This window comes from Odontesthes bonariensis, chromosome 13 (genome assembly GCF_027942865.1).
Source record: "Odontesthes bonariensis isolate fOdoBon6 chromosome 13, fOdoBon6.hap1, whole genome shotgun sequence".
In the NCBI taxonomy this organism is placed as follows: domain Eukaryota; kingdom Metazoa; phylum Chordata; class Actinopteri; order Atheriniformes; family Atherinopsidae; genus Odontesthes; species Odontesthes bonariensis.
Window position 1 is genome coordinate 23,172,845 of NC_134518.1, and position 10,542 is coordinate 23,183,386.

Here is a 10,542-nt window from a genome sequence, read left to right on the forward strand (position 1 = left end):
TGTGCGCGCGCGCGTGTGTGTGTGCTTGCGCGTGCCCTGAATAAAGGGGGTGTAACTTTCAGATGTACGGAATGACTTATTAATGGCGTGCCTTCCTTCATGGCCACAAAACCCAAAGTTTTATCAGTGCGCGCGTGAACTCTGGGAGAAGTTTTCACGCGTTTCAGTATAATCGATAATGATTCATTGAAGGGTTTTTTGGGCGGCCTTGTTCGTCCACTCAGCCGTCTGACTTCCCATTTCCCTCCTCACCCGCTCTCCCATGTCTCCTGCCCTCTGTGCGTTCACCGTTCACCGTGTCTGGAGGCGCCAATATGGACTCAAACGTGACTGTGTACGGTAAATAAATCCAAGTGCAGCCACTAAGTGCGGCGTTTGGACTTTAAAGGCAGCCAACAAAGGGACGGGGTGAGAGGAGCAGCTTTCAGATCTCGCCTGAAAAGCAAAAGTGGCGGAAGAAGTAGGCGACTTTCTCTGGATATTAACAGCCTGACAGCAACGCTGTTGGGATCCTGTTTGGGTGAGTAGAGGCGTGTTGCTGCTCAGCTTGCTCGCACTCTTAACTGACAACTTTGTAAAAACCAAGTGGATGTGGAATGATTGCACATGTTAAATGGAAACCATATAATCTATCTTAAAATTCCATTTGGGTGATAAGAGTGAAACTCCTCCACATCCGTCACATGTTCTTAGTAGTTGCTGACGTTGTTATCAGTGAGCGTCAAAAAGTTGAGATAGCACCAAAGTTGACACCTGAAACTTTAATTAATGCTCACATGCATCTATGATTATTATCCAGGAGTGTAGTAGGCCTACTCTATAGGATAATGTAAGTGAAAGTAAAAAATGCTGCTTATCTGCTCAACATGCAGGGACTTGTATCTTTAGGTAACGACGCTGAAGTTGGCATCCAATTCAGCATAAAGGGCCATTTCACTTAATTTTTTGCATTTTGATCGCCCAAAAAAGGGTCCTGTATGGAAACTACATTACTTAGACTGCTCAAATCTGGATGGAACTATTCCAAAGAGGTTTTAGATGAATTAAAACCTTGTTTGTGATTTGTGAAACCTTTCTCTGATTTGTGAAATTGCAGAACAGGGCCATTTTATTGCATGTTTGTTATTCTGCTCACACTAAACAGGGTCCTGTATGGAAACTACATTACATAGACTGCTCAAATCTGGATGGAATTATTCTAAAGAGGCTGTTGATTCATTAAAACCTTGTTTGTGATTCGTGAAACCTTTTTCTGATTTGTGAAATTGCAGAACAGGGCCATTTTACTGCATTTTTGGTATTCTGCTCACACTAAACAGGGTCCTGTATGGAAACTACATTACTTAGACAGCTCAAATCTGGATGGAATTATTCCAAAGAGGTTTTAGATTAATTAAAACCTTGTTTGTGATTTGTGAAACCTTTTTCTGATTTGTGAAATTGCAGAACAGGGCCATTTTACTGCATTTTTGTTATTCTGCTCACACTAAACAGGGTCCTGTATGGAAACTACATTACTTAGACAGCTCAAATCTGGATGGAATTATTCTAAAGAGGCTGTTGATTCATTAAAACCTTGTTTGTGATTCGTGAAACCTTTTTCTGATTTGTGAAATTGCAGAACAGGGCCATTTTACTGCATTTTTGGTATTCTGCTCACACTAAACAGGGTCCTGTATGGAAACTACATCACTTAGACAGCTCAAATCTGGATGGAATTATTCCAAAGAGGTTTTAGATGAATTAAAACCTTGTTTGTGATTTGTGAAACCTTTTTCTGATTTGTGAAATTGCAGAACAGGGCCATTTTACTGCATGTTTGTTATTCTGCTCACACTAAACAGGGTCCTGTATGGAAACTACATCACTTAGACAGCTCAAATCTGGATGGAATTATTCCAAAGAGGTTTTAGATGAATTAAAACCTTGTTTGTGATTCGTGAAACCTTTTTCTGATTTGTGAAATTGCAGAACAGGGCCATTTTACTGCATTTTTGTTATTCTGCTCACCCTAAACAGGGTCCTGTAAGGAAACTACATCACTTAGACAGCTCAAATCTGGATGGAATTATTCCAAAGAGGTTTTAGATTCATTAAAACCTTGTTTGTGATTTGTGAAACCTTTTTCTGATTTGTGAAATTGCAGAACAGGGCCATTTTACTGCATGTTTGTTATTCTGCTCACACTAAACAGGGTCCTGTATGGAAACTACATTACATAGACTGCTCAAATCTGGATGGAATTATTCTAAAGAGGCTGTTGATTCATTAAAACCTTGTTTGTGATTCGTGAAACCTTTTTCTGATTTGTGAAATTGCAGAACAGGGCCATTTTACTGCATTTTTGGTATTCTGCTCACCCTAAACAGGGTCCTGTATGGAAACTACATCACTTAGACAGCTCAAATCTGGATGGAATTATTCCAAAGAGGTTTTAGATTCATTAAAACCTTGTTTGTGATTCGTGAAACCTTTTTCTGATTTGTGAAATTGCAGAACAGGGCCATTTTACTGCATTTTTGTTATTCTGCTCACCCTAAACAGGGTCCTGTAAGGAAACTACATCACTTAGACAGCTCAAATCTGGATGGAATTATTCCAAAGAGGTTTTAGATTCATTAAAACCTTTTTTGTGATTTGTGAAACCTTTTTCTGATTTGTGAAATTGCAGAACAGGGCCATTTTACTGCATTTTTGTTATTCTGCTCACCCTAAACAGGGTCCTGTAAGGAAACTACATCACTTAGACAGCTCAAATCTGGATGGAATTATTCCAAAGAGGTTTTAGATTCATTAAAACCTTGTTTGTGATTCGTGAAACCTTTTTCTGATTTGTGAAATTGCAGAACAGGGCCATTTTACTGCATTTTTGGTATTCTGCTCACCCTAAACAGGGTCCTGTATGGAAACTACATCACTTAGACAGCTCAAATCTGGATGGAATTATTCCAAAGAGGTTTTAGATGAATTAAAACCTTGTTTGTGATTCGTGAAACCTTTTTCTGATTTGTGAAATTGCAGAACAGGGCCATTTTACTGCATTTTTGTTATTCTGCTCACCCTAAACAGGGTCCTGTAAGGAAACTACATCACTTGGACAGCTCAAATCTGGATGGAATTATTCCAAAGAGGTTTTAGATTCATTAAAACCTTGTTTGTGATTTGTGAAACCTTTTTCTGATTTGTGAAATTGCAGAACAGGGCCATTTTACTGCATTTTTGTTATTCTGCTCACCCTAAACAGGGTCCTGTAAGGAAACTACATCACTTAGAGAGCTCAAATCTGGATGGAATTATTCCAAAGAGGTTTTAGATTCATTAAAACCTTGTTTGTGATTTGTGAAACCTTTTTCTGATTTGTGAAATTGCAGAACAGGGCCATTTTACTGCATTTTTGTTATTCTGCTCACCCTAAACAGGGTCCTGTATGGAAACTACATTACTTAGACAGCTCAAATCTGGATGGAATTATTCTAAAGAGGCTGTTGATTCATTAAAACCTTGTTTGTGATTTGTGAAACCTTTCTCTGATTTGTGAAAATGCAGAATAGGGCCATTTCACTGCTTTTTTGGTATTCTGATCACACTAAACAGGGTCCTGTATGGAAACTACATTACTTAGACTGCTCAAATCTGGATGGAATTATTATAAAGAGGGTACAGAGTCTTTAAAACACATTTTATTATTTGTGAAAACTTTATTTGGTCATTGAAAATTCAAAAAGTTCCTCTGAGCTTTCTTTCTTCTTTTCATTTGGACCATCCAAAACCAGAACCTGTATGAAAAATGATTAAATATGGGTTTAATCATTGATCACATGATATAAATGATATCAAACACACTTTAGAATTTGTGAAACCTTTCTTTGTACCAAAATTCACAGACGTCCTCGCCTGGGAAATAAATAAATAAATAAAAATGAACAGTTATTTGACTGACCCATCCATCCGTCCTCAGCACATAGCTTAAAGGTCAGCATCCACGATGGTACACATCTGTGTACATGACACGGGTAACTTCCCCATCTTTGAAGGCAGGCCAAACCATACTCCGGTTGTGTTACAACAGATGTGGCTGTAATAAAGGAGTCCTGCCGCTAAAGTGTCCTGACTTCAGCCCTGACCCGTTGCCCACAGAAAACATTTATGGCATTATGGAACAACAAAAACAAAAAAGACTGCAAAGGCCTGTTAAGTAGGTGAAATCCTATATCAAGCAAGAATGGGAAAATATGTTTTCAAAACTACTGTAACTGGTCTCCTCGGTTTCCAAATGCCAACAGTATTGTTGAGATTACAGGTGATGCAACACCGTGGAAGATATATTTCTGCCATCAAAAAAAACCAACCAAAAAAAAGTTCTACTCTCCAGTATCTGGTATGTTGTTAATCACATAGTGTCTTAAATTAATTATATGAGTGATTGTTTTTGTGGCCACTGCTAGTTAATTTAGGTAATTTGATTAATGAATAGAATATCTAGGGGTGGTAGTTAGCACTGTCGCCTCATATTAGGAGGAAACCTGGTTCTAATCCCCTCCCACAATCCAAAAACATGCATGTTGGGGTAATTGGTGATTGTAAACTGACCTTAAAAGTAAGTGTGAGAGTGTGCACGGTTGTTTGTCTCGTTTGTGTCTGTGTGGGCCTGTGATGGACTGCAACCCGTCCAAAGTGTACCACGTCTCTTACCCAAGGACAGCTGGGCAGCTGCAGCTGAGTTTTACTCAGTGATACGGAGCTCTTTTAATGTCAGTGTATGAAGCACTGTGTAACACGTCTCACGATTTAAAGCAGGAGCACTATCTTCGAAGATGTTCCTGTAATCAGAATTTTATTTGTCTCGTAAAGTGTCACCACATGATAACAGTGGTGTTATTATCTGAATATATCTTGCGCATGGCCTAATTAAGGTTTAAAGAGGTCATGCTCTCATTGGGTGATGTGGTGAAATGTTCGTGTCTGTAAACCAAACCACTGCTCTTTAGTCAAACAGTCACAAAGATCAACAACATGAATAGACATGACAACGGTGACTTCAGCCCTGACCCGTTGCCCACAGAAAACATTTATGGCATTATGGAACAACAAAAACAAAAAAGACTACAAAGGCCTGTTAAGTAGGTGAAATCCTATATCAAGCAAGAATGGGAAAATATGTTTTCAAAACTACTGTAACTGGTCTCCTCGGTTTCCAAATGCCAACGGTATTGTTGAGATTACAGGTGATGCAACACCGTGGAAGATATATTTCTGCCATAAAAAAAAAACCAACCAAAAAAAAAGTTCTACTCTCCAGTATCTGGTATGTTGTTAATCACATAGTGTGTTAAATTAATTATATGAGTGATTGTTTTTGTGGCCACTGCTAGTTAATTTAGGTAATTTGATTAATGAATAGAATATCTAGGGGTGGTGGTTAGCACTGTCGCCTCATATTAGGAGGAAACCTGGTTCTAATCCCCTCCCACAATCCAAAAACATGCATGTTGGGGTAATTGGTGATTGTAAACTGACCCTAAAAGTAAGTGTGAGAGTGTGCACGGTTGTTTGTCTCGTTTGTGTCTGTGTGGGCCTGTGATGGACTGCAACCCGTCCAAAGTGTACCACGTCTCTTACCCAAGGACAGCTGGGCAGCTGCAGCCCCCCCCCCCCCCCCCCCCGTGAGCATTTTTTTAATGAATTAAGTGGGTAAAGAAAATGGATGGATGGATATCCTTGTTAAATTGAAATCTTTTACTAGCCCGACTGTGTATTTTCATTACAAGTAATGTGGAAACCTTCTTTTTCCTCTTTAGATTTTCTCATCTACTGGCTGTAAAGTCGCATTATGGAAGTGCTCATCAGAAATGTCAGTGGACACAGCCAGGCAGAAGTGTTAACTTCAGTCTTCAACTCCAGCTGCCGCTTTGATGAGGAGTTCAAATACATTCTGCTTCCTGTGTCCTACAGTCTGGTGTTTGTGGTTGGCTTCATACTCAATGCTACAGCTCTATGGGTTTTCTCAAAGATGCGTCCATGGAAACCCAGTACAGTGTACATGTTCCACCTCGCCCTTTCAGACTTCTTGTATGTACTCTCCCTGCCCACTCTCATCTACTACTACGCCAACCGCAGTCACTGGCCCTTTGGCTTGGCTGCCTGCAAAACAGTTCGCTTCCTCTTCTATGCCAACCTCTACTGCAGCATCCTCTTCCTCACCTGCATCAGCGTGCATCGTTATCTTGGTATCTGCCACCCCATCAAGGCGCTGACCATGGTGAAGTCTCGCCATGCCCACCTAGTGTGTGGCTCTGTGTGGGGTATGGTGACTGTGTGCCTGGTGCCCAATCTCATCTTCGTAACCACCTCCAGGAGGGACAATGACACCCTGTGCCATGACACAACTAACCAGGAGTCCTTCGAGGAGTATGTGGACTATAGTTCTGTCGTCATGGTGCTGCTGTTTGGCATTCCGTTCATGGTCATTGTGGTGTGTTACTGCCTGATGGCGCGGGCTCTGTGCCGGCCCAGACAGGGATTATCTGCCAGCCAGCAGGGTGCCAGCTCTCGTCAGAAGTCCATCAAGCTCATCGTAGTCGTGCTGGTGGTTTTTGCAGTGAGCTTCGTCCCATTTCACATCACGCGGACCCTCTATTACACTTCCCGAGTGCTGGATCTGAACTGCGAATTCCTCAACATTGTAAACTTCACATACAAGATCACCAGGCCTCTGGCGAGTGTCAACAGTTGCATTGATCCCATTCTGTATTTTCTGGCTGGGGATCACTACCGTTCCAAACTGATGTCTGCCGTGATGGGAAGAAGATACATAACAAACAGCCAAACACCAGAACAGGCACAAAGTCAGCCAAACAATAACAGCAGCATAGCATTAGTTTATAAGAAGTCAGCACTTAAAGTCAACAAGGAGGAAAATGAATAATGGGAAATCCAAAGTGTACCCAGTTAAGATACACATTTCTCATGGGATACTGGAACAATAATCAGTATACTATAAATATGACTTACACTGAGTATAGATGTGTGTGATATCAGCTTTTCAACAGGTCTAAAGACCATGCTTCAGTTTTCCTCTGCTTTCATATTACTCTGTGAGATGAGGTTCAAGTGTTTTCTTTTAAATTTTATCAAAGAGTATATTCCTTTTACCTGTGTGCAGTGTTCTACCACAGAGGGCATTATTACAAATATAAATATATATATATATATATATACTACACATGTAAATAGACAGTATTTACACAGACAGAATGCTTGAGAAAATGTCCTCCATGCAGAAGAATGTGAAATAATTGATTAAATACCTTTGCCACAGCAGGTCACAGCTGCCTTAACGTAAATGATGGATATTCGGTCTGTGATCTGCCGTCGTCATGGATACATAAAACTAGATTAGATTGCACATGTGTTGTTTATGTATATTTGTGGCCAAAATATGGCAGACAATCTGGCTGTTGTCTTCGAGATGAGACACCAGTGAGGCAGTCCTTCCTGTTTCATCAGCAGTGTTTTCGTGTTACCCAGAAACTGTAGCTGCAACCAGCGCAGCCCCGGATCCCAGACCAGCTGTTTTTGTCCTTCAATGTTCACGGCTTTGTTTTTCTCAACCTTGCAGAAAAGCAGACAAGATGGCTCTGGACAGTTTCTCTGCCTTTAAAACCACCCACACCTCAAGCGGCGGGGGGTTTTTAGATTTTTCCATTTCCCCCTTTACTTCTGGGAGTCATTCATGCAATGCAAAGGTTTTCTATCAGTCATCTAGGTTGACCTCCTTGATTGTTTTTGCAAGAGCTGAAATCATAGCTGGAAAGTTTTACTCAGTGATACGGAGCTCTTTTAATGTCAGTGTATGAAGCACTGTGTAACACGTCTCACGATTTAAAGCAGGAGCACTATCTTCGAAGATGTTCCTGTAATCAGAATTTTATTTGTCTCGTAAAGTGTCACCACATGATAACAGTGGTGTTATTATCTGAATATATCTTGCGCATGGCCTAATTAAGGTTTAAAGAGGTCATGCTCTCATTGGGTGATGTGGTGAAATGTTCGTGTCTGTAAACCAAACCACTGCTCTTTAGTCAAACAGTAACAAAGATCAACAACATGAATAGACATGACAACAGTGTGCGAAATGAAAGCAGATTGAGTGCAATCAATGTCACATTTTTCCCTGGAAGGTGGTGTCAGTGAGAGAGACCTGCAAAAGCATTTGTACATGAGGAACAAAGAAAAGATGCCGTTCATATAACAACTGATTTTGGTCTTCATCTTGAGGAAGAATTTTACACAGGTTACACAGGTTTTAAAAAGGTGTCCACTGAAATCATAACCCTTAACATAACTTCTAGGCAACATAGTTGTTTCCTTTTGGGCTGAGTGAAACATGAGCTCCAGTTTTTTTTTTTTTTTTGGCAAACGTCTCTAGTAACACCCAGAGGGCAGGACCGCCTACAACTGACAGCAGCACATGTCACTCGGACTTCTGTCCCACCCCAAATAAGAGCAAGGAGGACCAAAAATCCCATTCAGAAAATGAGCTGGAAATAAGTAGGTGTTATGTCTTACAATAATGTGCTGCAATTAATAATCAGATCATTACTGACACTGAATTATGAACATAATAAACATGTTTTACCTGGTTCGTGAATTAAAACAATGCAAATATAATGTAACGTGTACAATAAGTTAGGTTGCCAAACAATAAAACTGTAAATAATTAAACTCCAGATTAACCAACAAAATATTATTGATTCCCACGTCGTAACATCCCACAAAGTTGTCATTTGAATCAAACCAGACACAATCAAATTCATCACTGTCTCTGCTTGTTCCTCAAATTCACTGGAAGCTACATACAGACACAAAATACTATTTGTTTGGCAAAAATATGACGTTTTACGTCTCTCTTGTTGTCTTTTATTGATATGAAATTTAAAAATGGAAGATTGGAAATGTTTTTTTTTTTTTTTTTAAGGCTTTGGAATGTGACATTTACCAGATTTCCCCATTTAGAAATGAACTCTGACCCACAAGCAGCGTGTAAAAACACGAAAGAATTGCCCTCATCTTAATTTGGCATTAGCATGTTAAATAAAGAAAGGTGACTTTGACGAAGATGTCCTAATAGCCAGAAACACAAAGACGTTTCAAACTGCCGATCAACTGGAGGAGCCTGCAGGTTTCACTCAGCCGTAATGCAGCTCAATTAATACCGTGACATCAGCTCACACGCGCCTCCTCGTGGTCTAATTAAGTCCAAAGGCTGTTTTCCAGTGGCAGGCCAGGGAAGCCTAATTTTTCTTTCTTTACTCACTTAAAGCAGGTCAAATACAAAAACGTGTTTGGTTTTTGATATAACTCATGTTTCTGCGTTGTAATTTCCCTCCACATTTCTATTGATGGTGTTTGGCCCTGTGCCCAACCTGAAGGATGGATCCGGGAGCGCGACTAAAATACCTCACATATAAAATGTTTATGACACACACTGTTGGCTGAAGCCTCCGTGAAGAAAATCGGAGCTCGCTTTGATATCCACGTTGGTATTTTGCAGGAATGTGCTTCGCCTCGACAGTCAAGACAGTGATGGGATAAGAAGCAGGTGCATAGCTTTGATTTGGAAGTTTGCACTCGCAGAGTTGGTGCCAGCCTGGAGCTGAATGTAATGCAAAGCAACGTGCAAAAAAAAAAAAAAACGAAGAGGTGCATTTAATTAATAAACAGAATGCGTGGTTTGAAATAATTTGTTTACTCACAGTACTGTCCAGGAGATCCTCCAGGCGCTTTGTGAGCCGGACATGATTGATGAATTCTGGGTAAATTACATCCTGGATTGCTGACCTGCTCCCTCCCTCCTTGATGCTGAACCAGGGAAACGGCAATATTGCTTCTCCACATATTTCTCCTTATTTGAAACATTTATTGCGACATCAAATGATTAAGTGCAGTTTCTTTTTTTTCTCTCCTCACACAACAAATTCCATCCACATAGTCACACAGTCTTTTTTTTTTTTTTTTTTTTTTAAAAAAAAAAGCTGCTTATTTAGTTTACAATGATCTAAAATGTTGAAGGATTTATTCCAGTCTGACCTCGTTTTCATATCAGAAATGTGCCCGATTAGACTTTATCGCTTTATCTCTACCACCTTCTATCTGCTCGCCCTCAGGGAGGTAAGATCTATTTAATGAATCAAAGCAGTTCACTGATTTCAGCGTTTGGAAGTTTGCGGTCAGGCTGACAAGATGTGGTGGCTACTATGAATGTTTGGGAGCAATTATTTCAAGATGGGCATCGTATTGTTTTATTAAGCCGAACAATCTCAATGTATTTCTTAAACCTATTAGTGCAACGCAGTGATTTACTGCTGGGAAATACGCAAATGCAGCTGACGGATGCAGAGTGACTACCATTAAACTTTTAAACATTTTTTTTTTTTTTTGCTGCTGTATTGTCTTGCAGAAATTGTAACATGACCAGAGGCACGTTTATACATGCATGTTAATGTTGGCGGCGTAGCCCCCGCCACCCCCCCGTGTGATTGA

General features: G+C 40.2%; 1 protein-coding gene across 1 annotated transcript; it reads left to right on the forward strand.

The window, feature by feature from the left end:
- Positions 1-41: 41 nt before the first annotated feature.
- LOC142397343 (P2Y purinoceptor 4) lies at positions 42-8,407 on the forward strand. The gene is made up of 2 exons (XM_075480689.1): positions 42-520; positions 5,799-8,407. The coding sequence occupies exon 2, from the start codon at positions 5,831-5,833 to the stop codon at positions 6,923-6,925; it is 1,095 nt and encodes a 364-aa protein (XP_075336804.1). The 5' UTR covers positions 42-520; positions 5,799-5,830; the 3' UTR covers positions 6,926-8,407.
- The last annotated feature ends 2,135 nt before the right edge of the window (positions 8,408-10,542 follow it).

Excerpts from the sequence above, each read along its gene's own strand:
- LOC142397343 (XM_075480689.1), top strand. The coding sequence starts at position 5,831 with ATGGAAGTGCTCATCAGAAATGTCAGTGGACACAGCCAGGCAGAAGTG.